The sequence below is a fragment of the Maylandia zebra genome, linkage group LG2, assembly GCF_041146795.1.
Source record: "Maylandia zebra isolate NMK-2024a linkage group LG2, Mzebra_GT3a, whole genome shotgun sequence".
NCBI classification, from domain to species: Eukaryota; Metazoa; Chordata; class Actinopteri; order Cichliformes; family Cichlidae; genus Maylandia; species Maylandia zebra.
In genome coordinates, this window is record NC_135168.1 from 37400449 (window position 1) to 37416714 (window position 16266).

Sequence of the window (16266 nt, forward strand, 5' to 3'; positions counted from 1 at the left end):
CATGTTCTTTCACCTATTCAGTTTGGGATTGCAGGGTTACAGGGGTGAGGGGATTTCATCCTTGCATAGAGCAAGAAGGGGTACTTACACCTGAACAGGTTGTCGGTTCAATAGGGTCTTATATCACATGGAAACATTTAATTATATAACTGTGTAAAACTGAAAAACGATGGTGTATTATCTGATCATAAAAGGCAAGGACACAGTTTTCCCTCTGTACCCCAGTGCAATGGATTTGAAAGGAACCAATCCAGGTATGACATAAATGTAAACTTTGAACCTTAATACACAATATTTAAGAAACATATTTGATGAACCATTTAAAAATTATAATAATTCCAAAAAATGTCCCTCTATCATCAAGGGCTCAAAAGTAATAATTTAAGGAACTGAAGTAATAAATAGTGTTATGGGCAGATGTGGTCTGCTGTATAGCAGAAAGAAGAGCATTTTGATTTCAGTTATAATAATAACATTAAAACACAATGTCTGTTCTGTTTTTCGGTTCAATAGGGTCTTATATCGCTGATAAACAGTTTCATGACAGACAACTGTGTTTTATTTATGTAAATCTTTCTTTAACTGTGGGTACGCAACAGAATTTTTAACATTTTTGCTTTATAAGATGAAGGCTGGATAATGCTCTTCTATTTTTTTTCCTTTAGTAGCTATTAATGTGAGGATTAAACATGTGTCCAAAAATGTGCTGGTGCAAGCAAATAATTGCCAACAAAAAGAACTATTAGTGAGGTGGGAAAGACTTTGAGATTGGCAGATAAAGACTTACATTCCTAACTGCTGTGTTGGCCTTTCACAACTGAAAAAAAAAAAAGTTGAGAGTTTGCTAACACTCGTTGGAGCTGATATTGTGAACTGCTGAATACGTTTGTTTTATAGTAACACAGAAGCATAGCAACAACACAAATATTCTTGCACATAAATATATTTAAATCAAAATGTGAAAGAAAAATCTACATTTTGCATATTGCAGAGCTCAAATATAGCAAAATACATTTTGACCCATGTCACTATTTTTAATATTTGTAATATAGATGTATGTTAATATTATCTTGATTCATGAATAAATCAATATTTTGAGATAATAAGTTTCATTACAAAGGGAACATAAGTGGGTTCTATCTAACGAATGCTTTCCTGTATTGCTGCTGTATATAGAATGTATTAAGAGTTAACAATGCTTTGTGGTTTTCCAAACAATGGATTGCTAAACAGTGTAAAAGTTTGTTGGTTTTAATCTATATATCTGTTTCTATTGTTATTCAAAGAAGACAATTTCAGTATTTCTGTTTGTGTGTTTTCGTCTAAATAAAATTACAAAAAACGCAAAAAAGCATTGTCTGACATGTTCTGTGTTACATATCCCAGAGGTGCTTAAAGAGTCCGCCAGCTAGTAATGCAATAAAGTAGAGCCTAACTGGTTTGTCAATAAATTAATCGCACCCATTAGATAATTTAAAAGCCAAATGCATGTTTTAGTATCTGATTTGATTATAAAAACAAATATGCTTGTGTACTTTAACTAACACTATCGGTTGAAGTACAGGTCATAAAATGTGCTGATGCAAACAAATAATTGCCAAAAAAAAAAAAAGAACTATTAGTGAGATAGGAAAGACTTTTGGATTAACAGATATAGACTTTGTTACATTCTTAACTGCTGTGCTGGCCTTTCGCAACTGAAAAAAAAAAGTTTGTTGATGCATCATTCTTATATAACTACAATCCAGTCTAGCTGGTGAAGTGGATAAAAGACAGACAAAGTTAAAAAACTACACACAAATATTAATAGAGAATTTGTGTGTTTGAGGGGGTTATCATATGGAATAAATATCATAAAAAGATGTTATAAAACACGAAATAGTGCTGGGAAATATAGTTTTTTTTCCTCATACCTGGTCCTTGCGCTTATAAAGACAATATTACTGACATGAGCAATAACAATAATAAGGAAATGATAGAAGGAAGGAGCCCTGCGACAGACTGGCAACCTGTCCAGGGTGTACCCCACCTCTCGCACTATGACAGCTGGGATAGGCTCCATTGTATCACACATCATTCATTATAATTCCATATACACTACACTGTTTCATCATGAAAAGGATTACAGCTAAAAATATCATCTACGATGAGGAAAACCCTTAATATGATGCAACATGAATTCTTTTGTATTGGGACACACTGATCAACAAGTCCGAGAACTCAAACACAATAAGCACGAATACCACAGGTTTAGCTATTATACTTTTTACACCCACATCAAAACAGACAATATAACGGTGATGCAACATCAACCCTCCCCATGCTCATCGATACTGCTTCTGTTGTCAGGTAGCAGAGGGGGTGTTTACAAGTGGGTTATCTGTGTCATCAGTGGGCCTTTTCCTTGACAACAAAACAAAAAAACTAGAACAATGAGCATTCATGCTAAAGGTTTAAAAATCAGTGGAAGACAATAAAAGCAAACGTCACTAGTCAAGAAGATTTTCAGGAACAAGGTGAATTACTATAACTAAAGGCAAACTTCCCTGTAAAACTGAAATGTAACACAGCCCTTGTATATTTACTACTCCATGAACTCTAAGCGTGAATTACTGGTGTGCAGTTTTGGGTTGCAGCAACTGGCGTGTCATCTGCAGTGTCTTGTTACAAACATGAAAAGAAATCACACGTTTAAATGCTTTGAATGGGGGAAAAAATGAGAATATAAAAGATGATAATAGCTGTGGCACCACTACCAGAACTGAATTTGTATTTATTTGTTAATAAAGTTGTTTTTTTTTAACTTATAACGTCCTTGTGATTGTTCTTCACTAAATCATAGAAACGTGTAAAAAAAAAAATAATAATAATAATCTAAACAAAAGCTAAAGAGGCAAAGTGCATGATGTACTTTGTGCCACTGCCAAAACTCTTGGCCATAACTGTAGCTCATATGCCATGTTTAAATGGGACATTGTGTATGTCTGAAGCAACAATAAAGAATATAACATATTCTTTATTGTTATATAACATATGTGAGCCAAAAAATGGTCTCACTGTGGGGTTGAAAAGCTAGAGAAAGGGCTTACCTGTTCATGAAAGGGCTTCAATATTATGTTATATACAGTTCACATATACAGCAGTAATTTTAGCAATTCAATATAAGCTGCCAGAAGAGCTCCAAAACATCAGCACAAACACGGCACTCCGGGAGCTTCATGGCGTGGATTTCCGTGGCCAAGCAGCTGCAGATGCAACGTGAAAGTGCCACAGTACTTTAGTTCATACAGCGCTTTTTTAGGTAGGGTTTTTCAAATGTTTTGGCCATTTCAGTGTTTTGGCTCTTCGATAAATCAACACTGACTACATAATGTCGACATCAGACCTTTTTGTAATTTTTCTCCAACAAAATAATCTGATTAGATGCCTTATGTTAGTGTGCCGTAACTATCGATTTACTGCGATCTCACAGCCTCTACCACAGCACACTTATAAAATGGTTTTAGTACTACTCTTGCATGTAAATAACTTAAATCCCAGGATTTTATTTTTCACTCTTAAACTAATGTGCAGCTAAACACTGCATTGCTGAGTAATGCAACTGTAGTGCTGCATTAATAAATGGCTTAAGAACTCATAGTGACAAAAACAACACAAGAAATGGTAACAGAAGGAGCAGATATTTTTCTTGTTTCCAAACATTTTATTTAAAAAAAAAAAAAAAAAAAAAAAAAGCAGAACTCCAACAGAGCCTTTGGTGCACTTTATAACCTTTTATTTTCCTCTGCAAAGCAATGTCACAGACAGAGTTATATAAAAACCGTCACAAGCGCCCATTTAAAACTTGTGGATAAACATCCTCTGGTAGTATTCTTCACTTTTTCTACTAAACTGTGCCTGCACTGCCTTGTCCAAACACAACTAAAACAGAAACTTAAGCAGAGCTGAACACCCACACCCTGTCCTAATGACTCATAACAGACTCTAAAATAACAGCTTAAACTAAATACAATTATAGTAAAAGCAATAATTTTGCGTTGTATACCAGACTAGAATGAGTTTGGTGGGCTGGTGAGTTGTTTGACATGTCAGTAACCAAGGCCAAAGAAGTATCAAGAAGAGTCCTTTGCTGTTGACTGGTTATAGTTTGACACTTCAATAAGATTTTGGTCAGGATCTCTAAAGTACAGTGAGATGATGGTCCCCACAGCCCCCGTCCTCTCCACGGGACCCTCTTCAATCTTGACTCCACAAGCCTGCAAGAGGAGAAAAGGACACAGACCATTTTAACAAGCCCTGATTTTTTTCCTAACTTCCTTTCCTCAAAATGGTTACATAATGTGACCTGTAAAATCAAAACCACTTAAGGAATTGTGTGAACTACCTTAAGATGAGCAGCTACTTCAGCTAGAGGGGTTTTGGTTATGAGGCACAAGTCTGCAGAGCCGGAGGTTGGATGCTTAGCTTTTGGTTCAAACTCCTGCCCCCGCTGGTGAAGGTTAAACTTCTGCTGCCCAAAGCTCAGAGCCTTGCGGTTTCCCTTGAAAATGCAGATAAGATGTGAGTGGGTGTACAGAAGACTCCAGGCTCAAGACTCACAATCAAAGCATGCCACCTAGTGGACATTTTTTTTAAAAACCATGGCAGTTCACTTTTTCTACTGCAATGCAATTATTTGTCATTATAATAAACAAGCGTATTTAATAGAAACATGCCCAACAGCATTAATAATAAAAGCAATGGGTTTTTACTGTGCATACCTTAAAAGTGACCACCTCCATGCCAAGAACTGAGCTGTAAAAACTGATGGTATCTGGCACACTTTTCACTGTAAGCACCAAATGATCCAGATGGCTCACTTCAACGGGACAGCTTCTTTTGTATTTGACAGTTCCTAGTGTTTGAAAGCTGGTAACCTACAAGAGAAAAGAGAACAAACTTTGATTTAGGAGTTGACTTTGTCGCCATGAATAGAAGTGGCTGTAGTTGAGCTGAGTGCGAACAGCGACGCTCCGTGGTGAGTATGTGCTTCAGCCCGTAGACGTGTGAGAGGTGAAAGGAAGCACTGGTTTTAAAAATATCGATTTAGCTCTCGTAGCTTGTTAGCCCATATCCTTAGCTCGTCAATATAAACTCGAGCCACTTACACCATTAACCAACTTCACAATTCGGTTCCGTCGCTTCCCTAAAAACGGAAGTCTAAACTGTTTTTACGTCTAAACATCTGCAGCCTGCCAAAGTTTACGGGACAATAGTGGTGATAGGTGTGCACTGTTAGCCCTTTAGCCAGATAATAACGCATTTTACCTTCAGACAGCTCTTCTGAAACTGCCATAAACGACCTCCAGCTGCCCGGAGCGCCATCCTGCCGTAATGTGACAGCGGTAGGCTACTTCCTCGTTTTTTCCACTCGTGTCCTGTGAAACATTTACCACAGCACAATGGCCGTACGTTTATATGCTTGTCGAAACATGCAGTTTATACAGAGTGCATGGGCATAAACAAGGACCATTGTTTTTTGTCTGTCGGCTGGGATTCTGAGGGGTAATAACAACACTAATCGTTTGACAGGTACACCTGTGCAGGTACGGCTGCCCTGCCGTAAAGTGTAATCATGCGTTTAATGTAAATAATAGTCTGAGTTTTGTTATTGAGGTCATATTGATGTACTGCTTTCCTCTATTTAAATAAGGACAGTGCTCAGGGTAAACTACTAAGTACACTAAGCCCATCATTTAATGCACACATTACAATGCTCACACTATTCCACCTTTGTAACATATGCAGTATTGAATTTCAAACAAAGGGGTCAGTTTTTTGGTTTGTGATATAGAGCCTGCTGACAGGCAGGCTCATGATCCATCTACTTGTTCTGATCACAGGGTAGTTTAAGGCCCGTTAATAAATGACTGGCAAAGTACAAATAAAGTGCACTTTCTGGCCATTTCATTATGTACACCTGTTCAAGTGCTTGTTAATGCAAATATCTAATCAGGCAATCACATGGCAGCTTTGCAGTGCAGTTAGGCGTATGGATATGGTCAAGATCACATGCTGAAGTTCAAGCCAAGCATCATAATCAGGAAGAAAGGTGTATAAGTGACTTGGAAAGTTGCATTGCTCTTTGTACCAGATGGGCTGATCTGAGTGTTTCTGATAATGGTCTGAAAAAGAGAAAATGTCCAGTGAGTCACAGTTTTCTGGGTGAAAAATACATATAGTTAATGTCAGAGGTCAGAGGAGAATGGCTAGGCTGCTTTAGACTGATAAAGCCAATAGGAAGAGGATGAGGAAACTGAGGCTATAAGTCACACAACCTCACCAAAATTGGACAATAGATTTCAAAAATGTTGCCTGGTCTGATAAGTCTCGATTTCTCCTACGATAGTCAAATAGTAGGATGAGAATATGGCATAAATGCCATCAAAGCATGAATCAACAGTTTAACTGCCTCACATCAACAGTTCAGGCTGCTGCTGGTGCTGTAATAGTGTGGGAAATATTTTCTTAACACACTTAGAACCCCTAAGTGCCAACTGAACGTTGTTTCACTTGACCGTGTCCGTCCCTTTATGACCATGATGTACCAATCTTCAGAGGACTGCTTCCAACAGGGTAAGTACCGTGTCACAAAGCTCAGATCATCATAAACTGTTCGCTTTACTCAGATGGCATCCGCAGTCACTAGATCATAATCCAACCGAGCATTTTTTTGGATGAGGTGGAATGGGAGATTTGCATCATGGATGTGCAGCAGCTGAGTCTCACTGTCATGTCAATGACGATGCCAAAATCTCTTGAGAGATGTTTCTAGCACCTTATTGAATCTGTGCCATGAAGATGTAAGGCAGTTCTGGAGTCAAATTGGGGTGGGGGTCCATCAAGGTGTAACTAGTGAAGTGGCCAGTGACTACAGCTGTGGACGTGTTCATTTGATCAGACAGCCCAGTAAGTGTAGAGAATGCATACTGGCAAAGCATTTCATAGCATAACAACTTGTTTAATTCAGCGGTTAGTTTTCATTTAACACCCAGTTAACATACTGCACTGGATGGATCACAGAACAAGGCCAAAACTAAAGCATGGCCTATGAGGGAACATACATTGTTTACATGTTAATGGTATTCAACATCATCTTGCATTCAAACCTTTATGCTCCACACAGGGAAGTAATAGTTGTGGCTAAGACATCAAACAAAATAAGAAATGTGACAGGATGGCTTTAAGTGTTGCTTTTTTTTTTCTCCTTTAGCCAGTGTCCCTGTTCATCAACAGTGCTATTAAAACCTACAGAACTTCTAAATAAAATAAATTCAACACATAATGGGTAATAAGTCTTCATTTCCTTACTTTTACAATTGCATGTATTGCACACAGATATGGAGCATTTGCTCGTGAGGCAGGAGGGCACAGTGGTCAAGAAACTTGACTTTCCTATGAAGCAAAACCCAATGAACAATAATGGAGACTTTCCCACCCCAGACTTGGTATATATCAAACCTTTGGGGTAATAACTTAAGCTGCAACTTAAACATGAAGGTGGACTGACAGGTAAAGAGATCTGTTGTGGCTTGAGCTGAGGAAGCAAGTCTGGATTGCCATTTTATTCAATCTGTGATTATTTCACTCTGCCAAGACCACAATTTATTTCATATTTAATTAATCCAATTGTTAGTAGGAAAAAAAAGAATCGAGAAGAACAATAACACACAAAAGGATCACAACTGTGACATCATTTAGTATTAAAAGTAAATGTCCTTTTGCATCTGTGTCATGCCTGCTAATATTTTAGAGGTGGGGAACTCACAACTTGATACTGACAAAGCCTCCATTACCCATAATGAAAAATCTTTCATTTTCTCATACGATTACATCTGGCATTACAATAATCAAGAAAGTAACAATACAATATTAATCCAAAACAGACTTTAACTTTTGGAGAAAAAAAAAACAAACAAACAAAAAAACAAACAAACAAAAAAACAAAAACCTAAAAAGTTCAACATTCTGGGTTTTTTTTCCCTCTGCGAGTTTATGGTATATCCCGCTCAAAACCAAACAAAGAAGAAAAAAAAAAGTGTTTTATTTAGGGTGAACAAGAATGGAGAGCACAAGTCACACTGTAAATTGCAAAACACTTTGTCCTCCATCCTTTGGACATCACAATCTGTAAATAATTCTGCTGTATACATTGTTAGCACCTAAACATTTAAAATCAAATTCAGAGAGTAATTGCAGACCATCATGACCCAGATCTTCAAATGAGTTCATTTACAATCCGAAACCAATTCAGTGATACAATGTATGATTCAAAATTATTTTACAAGCTTATTTACAGCTAATACTTTGAACTGGTGTAACTAGCAACTGTACCTATACCCAGCTAATGTTATACAAGGGGCCATTCGGGAGTTGAGAGAACAGATTTGAAGTGCCTGAACTACCTGCAAGTGTGCAGCATTTATAATCAGAGGATTTATTTTTATGAGATATCAGTCTACTTGTGCGCATGGCTTGATGCAACGCAACACTGCACAGCCACTACGGGTTGATAGACAGCATGCATCGCTTGTGCCCCACTTTGGACTGCAATAATAATAAATGTCTAACTAAAAACTAAATATTCTCCATCGTCACTGTAAGGAGCACCCCAAATAAAACCTGTTGTCTGCAATACGATCAAACTCACAAATAGTATGAAGGAAATACATTTCAACAGCAGAAACACGTTTTCTCACAGCCTCTTACAGACTTGGGAGATATTGGATTACTTCGGCTGAGACAAAAGGCCTTCAGTCTGTCAAAGCGTTACACCACACTCTCTCTGTTGGCTGACACTAGGACAGCCCTGCGGCAAATGGGGCATGTGGAGTTTTCGGAGAGCCAGCGGTCTATGCAGTGCACATGGTACTCGTGAGAGCAGGGAAGCTTACGTAGCTTGTTCCCTTCTGCATACTCTGTTATGCACACACTGCAAGTCTTCAAGGCATCACTCTCTCCAAAGTTGCGCATGGAGAGGTTGTCAATCTGTTCTTTGGTCAGCCCCTGGGGCTGGTCTTCATCATCATCATTTAGTAGGAAGAAGTGAGCAAGTCGCAGGAAGGGCAGGGAGCTGGGCTCCTCCAGGCCGATAGGTGGTCTTGGTCGAGCCCTGCCACCAGTGGGAGGCGGACCAGTGGCAAGGCCTTCATCCATATCAGTTTCAACCGTCCTTCCTCTGCCTCCAGCAGCAACCGGTTGCTCGTCAACATCAGCAGCAGGAGCATCGGCAGGTGTAGCATCTGGATTATGGAGGGCTTCTATTTCTGCAGGAGCACTGGCTCCACGGTTTGAATCTGAAGAGTCAGAGTCAGAGTCCATGAGGTAGCCAAGCTCACCAAACCCAGTCATGATCTGCCGTATCATAGACTGGAGAGCCATTGAAGTTGCCTCTCCCAAACCTGCATCGGAGATTCTTCGGATGGGGATGCGAATAGTGCTGACGTAGGTCCTCACACCAGCACGCTCAGAGCGCGAGAAAGTCCTACGAAATCCACCACGTTCACTCTCATACATAAATGTGTTGTTTGAGTTCTGGGAGCGCGAGCGAGTACGACTGGCAATGCTGTCTCTTTGCCGATATTCACCTGGACGCACACGGCGCACCTGAAGGTCAAGCATAATAGTAGGGGGGCGACGCCCTGCTGCGCCCCCTTCGCCCCCAGAGGCTTCTACCTCCTGAGAGGCAACATTGTGGGCCTCTGGAATGGATTCTGCAACTGCCCTAGACTGCTGAGCATCTCCATCAGTGTGGCTTGGTCTTGAAAGAACATGCTGTCGAGTCCGTGAGCTACCCTCCACTTGAGGTACAGGGGGAGCACTGCTGGAAGAACTGGCACTTTGAGAGATGTAAGAATGCCGTGGATTAGGAAGTCCATCAAGTTGATCCAAGTTGAGAGGGGAGCGGCTCCTGGCTAAACGGGCCCGAGTCCTGCGTGGTTCTGGACTTCGGCTGCGGGGTCTCCTTTGCCCTCTGCGTGGAGAAGGACAGAGTGGTGGCTGCACTGGCAGGGGAGAAGGTGAGGTGGGAGATTCACTTACAAGCTCTTGTGAAACAACCTCTTCTAGTTCAGGCTCTGGTTCCACTATGACCGCCAACTCATCTACAACTGGTTCTTCTACCACTTCTGTCTCCATGGGAACTGGTGGTTCAGCATTTGCCACTATTTCTTGACCCTCTGGAGCTTGTTCTGGAGACTGTTCTGGCAATTCTTCTGGAGGTTGCTCTGACCTATCTTCTGGCGATTGCTCTGACGATTCTTCTGGCGATTGCGATTCTTCTGGAGGTTGCTCTGATGATTCTTCTGGAGGTTGCTCTGATGATTCTTCTGGAGGTTGCTCTGATGATTCCTGCTCTCCCTCAATAGCTGCCTGTTGCTCAGCCAGATTGCGGTTCACACTGATTTCTAGACTGAAGCGAAAATCGCCACTGTTCGGGTTGGTCTGGCTCACAGCCCGCCATGACTGATTCCCACGATGACCGGTTCTAGTTGTGTTGCCTGTGCGCCTCACAGTGTTCAGCCAGTCAAGCAGACTATCACCACTGGCAGGATCCTCTGAGCTTTCCGGTTGTTCTGAAAATGAGCAGAATTAGCAAGTGAGAAATCATATTCTGACATAAAAGCAGTCAAAGAATGAGGAAAAAACAAAACAATATATAGAGAAATATCAAACGTACCAACTGGATCTTCTACACTTTCAGTACCAGCGGTGTTATTCTGTTGCTCAGGACCATCTTTGATTTGCTGTAGTCTATTGAATAACTCATCTTGTGTTACCTCGCCTGGAAGAAACATCACAAAATAACATTCTGTTATTAACAAAGAAAAAATAAATAAATCATCAGCAGTCCATCTACTCTTTAAGGGTTAAGTTCGCTTCCTCTTCTCAAGCAGCTGGTAGAAAGTGCCAACTTAACTCCCTACAATAAAAACAAATATTGGATTTAATGCAAGGAAAGAGGGGAAGCTGACAGAAGAACAAGCTACATAGAACTACATATCTTTCAGCTAGCAACCTAAAATAAATACATTAAAAATATATTATTAATAATAATCAGTACATATATTTTGATTGTTCATTTTTCCTTTGATCACAGCAACAGGACAATTGACTATGTGCACGTTAGCATATGCTACTTCCGGTGCGGAAACTCCTGTGGGGAGCTTTGTTTCCGGTGTCCTATTCGCACCTTGTTTACCGGCCAAAACAAGTTAAGCAAATGAACAAATCAAGCGGCCAGCAGCAACCATCCTTTCGGTTGTTGCTGGAGGCAGAGGAAGGACGGTTGAAACTGATATGGATGAAGGCCTTGCCACTGGTCCGCCTCCCACTGGTGGCAGGGCTCGACCAAGACCACCTATCGGCCTGGAGGAGCCCAGCTCCCTGCCCTTCCTGCGACTTGCTCACTTCTTCCTACTAAATGATGATGATGAAGACCAGCCCCAGGGGCTGACCAAAGAAGAGACTCACATTTCTATAGATGTCTTGGGCATTTACCCAATATATCTGTAAATGATGTTCATCGACTTGTCGATATTTTTTCCCTGCGCCTCAGAGCAAAAGAGAAAAGGGATTCAAATGTTATATTTCTCAGCTGTCCCTCGTTTATCGCGGGTGTTATGTTCTAAAAATAACCAGCGATGGGTGAAATCAAGCAGCAAGTTTTATTTTTTGACGGTGCAAAACGTTTCGTGGACATCCAGTACTGCACTTCAGAGTCACACTGCTAGCGATCGATGCAGCGATTCTGTACTGTACAGGAGAGACGTCACGGAGGAGATCGTCTGCAGCGATCAGGACGCAGGACGCAATGCGACGTAAAAAAATAAGCATGCAAACTTCCATCCATCCATTCGCTTCCGCTTATCCTTTTCAGGGTCGCGGGGGGCTGGAGCCTATCCCACCTGTCATAGGGTGAGAGGCGGGGTACACCCTGGACAGGTCGCCAGTCTGTCGCAGGGCCAACACACAGGGACAGACAACCATTCGCACTCTCATTCACTCGCACATTCACACCTAGTGGCAATTTGGATTATCCAATTAACCTATCCCCACAAGCTGCATGTCTTTGGACGGTGGGAGGAAGCCGGAGTACCAGAGGGAACCCACGCCATGACTGCAAACTTGCACTAAAAAATCCACGAAACAGCAAGGTGAAAGGTGAACCGCGTTACATCGAGGGAGCACTGTAATTTTGAAGGTAAGTTACAACATACCCTTCGTAAATACTAATGTATAGAAACCCTTACCAGCAATCATTCATTTTTTGTGTGGCTTTTTTTCAGTTTGTTAACATGCTGTCTAGGTGTGTACTTGACTAGCTGATATCAACATAACGGGGAAACATCTGGTTTGACTATTCTTCACCTGTAGTTTGAATGCTGAATATTTGCCTGTTTAAATCATAAGACCAGTCACTATACAGAGATGTGCTTCTGAATGTGGACGATGTGTCTTCTGATTTTGTAATGCAGTTCTGCTTGTGTTGAGTGGTGTAAACAACTGATCATCGAAACTCCTTACACGTCAAAGTTGATCATTAGATTTTTTATGACACAACAGTGGTGAGTGTTCCCACCTTCTGCTCTTTGTAATTTAACGCGATCTTTCCGTTTTTGAGTTTTGGACATGATTTTGGAGAATATTTTCGCAGTAGCGATTGACCGCAAAGTAAAGCAACCGGAAATGTACAACCCCACATCCGGTCTCAAACCAGGAAGTTAGCATTTTCTCGTGCACAGGGTCAACCTCTAGACTTACCAGGGCACGACACTCTCCAGTCATAGCCCTCTCCTTGTAGGGTGCTCCACTACACGCTCCAAACTTACTTTCCCACTCCCACTCTCCTGGGACAGAAATGGATTGGATGTCTTCAATAGTCCATAGGAGGTGAAATTTCAAGGATAGCGGCAAATCCAAAACTAGCCATAGGTACTTAAGCTTAACATTTACTTTAACTTCTACTGACAAGCAGGAGCTATGTAAAGATGGGAGGACAGAGATTAGACCAACAGGTCATAAATTTTTATATCAATAAAACTGGCAGAAGACAGCTAAAATAAGATGAACCAAAAGAGGGGCTTTCGAAAAGGACCATCTTTTTCTCTCATGACAAAGTAGGAGAAAATTACTCAGTGACAGGACAACTGAAAATAGAAACTACATATGATATGTATGATGCGGAAAACCATATTGACATCAGCATATAGTTTAGTGCAGGAAATTCCATTACATCAGATTTTATTTTCAAACCATAATTTGGGGCATCAGACTATTTCACATAGTTTGGTAAAGGCAATAAAATATAACTAGAAAGTTGTACACTTTAAACTGTGTGGTTGATGAATAGCGTTTTATAAGAAATGCCTGTTGACAGTTCGTGTTTTAGTTAACTAATGCTGGGCTTACACTGTGCGATTTTTGGCCGATTTTTGAGTCGTGCGACCGTTTTGGCGATCGGCCCGATTTTGGCCTTCATCGTGCGTCGTGTAGTATACGTGGGGTAACGAGAAGCAATTAACCCCTCACGACCAGCTCCTGATCATTAATCGCTTGGTCGTGAGGATTTCAAACAGGTTTGAAATCCTCGCGACCGTCGTGAGGGTGTCAAAGCAGCTTCTCACACTGCACACGCGCAAACACAAATGTCAGCGAAAAAGACTGCGCAGCACGGCAGTGCAGCGTGTGATCTGGACACAAGCGATGGAGACACAACTTGTAGAACTATGGCAAGCTCATCCGAGCCTTTTCGATGTGGCCTCACAAAATTATCACAACCACAACCGTGAAAATAGTTGGATCTACATTGCTGCTCAATCACAGCTGCCTGATCAGTGTTTTTCATTAGCAATTTAGCAAAGTTGATGGTGGTGGTGTGCGTGTCTGTGTGAGTGAAAGAGAGAGGGAGAGCGAGCGACAGAATTTCTGTTATAACCTTCGTTTTTATGAACGCACAGTTTGAGCACTCAGGTCGCATCAGAGCATCGGGCCGTATAGTGTGAGCCCCTGCATCGTGACCTACGAACTTCTAACCCCTGCGAGTCAATCGTGCAGTTTGACCAGAAGCTGAATAACGCGACTAAAAAATAAAAAATAAAAAAAAAATAAAAAAAATAGCATTAGAGGTAAAGCTACTATTAAAAAAACCAAAAAAAAAAAAAACCCCAAAACAAAACACATTCCAACTACAATTACTACAAAAGATTGTTCAAAGATAAACTAACTCTACTTTCCACAAACGGCCAAGAGATTTATCCACCAAGAAATCTGGGTTTGAAAACAAAAAACAAAAAGAAAGCCTGTATGTGAAAAATACTGCACTGTGAGTGTGATCTTCAATGCTTACTGCTCAATCAAGGTGCCTTGTGTGTGAAATTATTTAACTTTCTTCATATCAATAGCATATTCCTACCTTCCTCCCAGTTAAACAGCTGAAAACTTTTAAAGAGAGGTGCGAGTTCAGCAGAGAACATAGAAAGGGAGCGCAGAAAAGAAAAAGTACTCTTTACTTGTGTAAATCATTAATACTTTAATTGGGAGGTTTTAACAAGACTAAAGAATAGACAGGTTAAAGATTTACTACCTGGAGTGCCCAAAAGGTTGTTGTCTCTCATGAGACGGTAGTCTTCATCACTGAGATTGTTGACGAACTGGTAAAAGGCCTCCTCCCTGTCCAGGCGGTCCAGCTGCCTCCTGCGCTGTGACTCTGGCAGTTCACTGCCATTCTGTTCCACGCTGTCAGACCCCTCCATTGGTTCAGAAGGGAGGGCGGACTAGAGATGATCCAATATTCAGCAAGATCCAGTTGCTTCAGAAAAAAGTAAACAAAGGATTAGGTGCTGATCTAAAAGACATGAGCATGCCCTCCTGCAACTGGGATTCATTACCAACCACTCATGAAATGTATTATTTGATACATCAAGTATTTTCACAAAGTATAGCAGTTATTGTAGTGATGACAGTTAAGAAGAGAGGCAACTGGGCATCAAAATTAGGCATAACCAGGCACCACGCAGCATCAAATAAGAATAACGACACATTAGCAAATGTTAGCACCGGTAACGTCTTCAAAGCATAACATTGAGCCACACTTGTAAGTTGAGCCCATATCGAAACGCAAAATACGATTTCCTCGAAAATGTCACATGTATTTTAAAGTCGTATAAATAACTCAAATAATATAATGATCTATGTGGCTGTAAGTCGTACGATGAAGCCATATGTTGCTCAAAGTCAAAGTCGAGATAAAAACAAAATGGCATCATCTAGCTTAGCTTACGCTGGCTAGCGACCAATTAGCATGCTACATAGGTGCTAACGCCGGCTACTTCCATCATTTTCAGCCATAAAAGAGGTCCCATCGTGTGTCTAATGACCTGTAAATCAAACAACAAGAAACTCACTGTGTAGTGACTGCAACATCATCCAAACAAGATCATTCAATGACAAAGCAATCCCGGTTATGCTGCGCTAACACTAGTTAGCTTCCACGTCAACTAGCCGAGTTAGAAGCGTTACAAACGTCTTACTCAACATTAGCTTTTAACTTTGTGCTAGTGCTCGCTTTTACATCAGCCCCATGTGAATATATGAGGCAAAACAAAGCTGAAGCTGGAATCGTCTTTTGAACTTGATATTATTCTTGTTTACCGTTACTGGACATTGACTATAAACATCACGGTTTCATTAAAAATGCATTGAACTACCATTAGTATCACCGCAAGCTAACAACGTCAACCAGTGACGTTAATAGCCATAACCTAACCAAAGCGATCCAGCTAAAATTAGCTAGCTAAAGAGAGTAAAGTTAATTAGAACGGATACACCATCTGTCACCAAACCACTAATAATTACCTGCTTGGCGATGTTAACGGCAGCGTTATCGTACAACCCAGCTGCCCTTTTAATATTCGCCCAGAAACGATACACTGTTTAGCTAAGTGCGACTGCCAGATTCCATTTTCTTTCTTGTAGGAAGCCTAAAATGATTTTCCGGAAACGGACGAAACAATTGGGTTTTACCCCGAGTAATTCCTTACAGGCACTGGCAAATGTCTCGCGTTTAGGCGTAGCGATGGAGGTCGGGTGAGACAGGCGCAGCGTTCCTGAGAGACTAAAATCAGGGCGATAAATATTTTTGGATTAAAAAAAAAAGACGAACAAGGATGTTTGTTGACAAGGGGGCTACGCTGGCGAGCTGTAGCGTCGCTGTGCGGTGGCTAATGC

General features: G+C 40.9%; 2 protein-coding genes across 3 annotated transcripts; both read right to left on the minus strand.

Annotated features, from left to right (window-relative positions):
- Positions 1-3753: 3753 nt before the first annotated feature.
- On the minus strand, positions 3754-5563 carry glod5 (glyoxalase domain containing 5). Its single transcript, XM_004540966.4, has 4 exons — positions 5308-5563; positions 4761-4916; positions 4385-4540; positions 3754-4256 (listed from the first exon to the last, which is right to left on the minus strand). Exons 1-4 carry the CDS (start codon positions 5362-5364, stop codon positions 4113-4115), a joined length of 513 nt encoding a protein of 170 aa, XP_004541023.2. The 5' UTR covers positions 5365-5563; the 3' UTR covers positions 3754-4112.
- A 1416-nt stretch (positions 5564-6979) lies between these two features.
- rlim (ring finger protein, LIM domain interacting) lies at positions 6980-16091 on the minus strand. Of its 2 annotated transcripts, none has more exons than XM_004540967.4 (4): positions 15895-16091; positions 14624-14848; positions 10718-10822; positions 6980-10613 (listed from the first exon to the last, which is right to left on the minus strand). In XM_004540967.4, the coding sequence occupies exons 2-4, from the start codon at positions 14790-14792 to the stop codon at positions 8809-8811; spliced, it is 2079 nt and encodes a 692-aa protein (XP_004541024.1). In that variant the 5' UTR covers positions 14793-14848; positions 15895-16091; the 3' UTR covers positions 6980-8808. The 2 variants fall into 2 exon arrangements, with proteins under 2 accessions (XP_004541024.1, XP_076748227.1); XM_076892112.1 differs by lacking the exon at positions 15895-16091 and adding an exon at positions 15444-15805.
- Between the last annotated feature and the right edge of the window lie 175 nt (positions 16092-16266).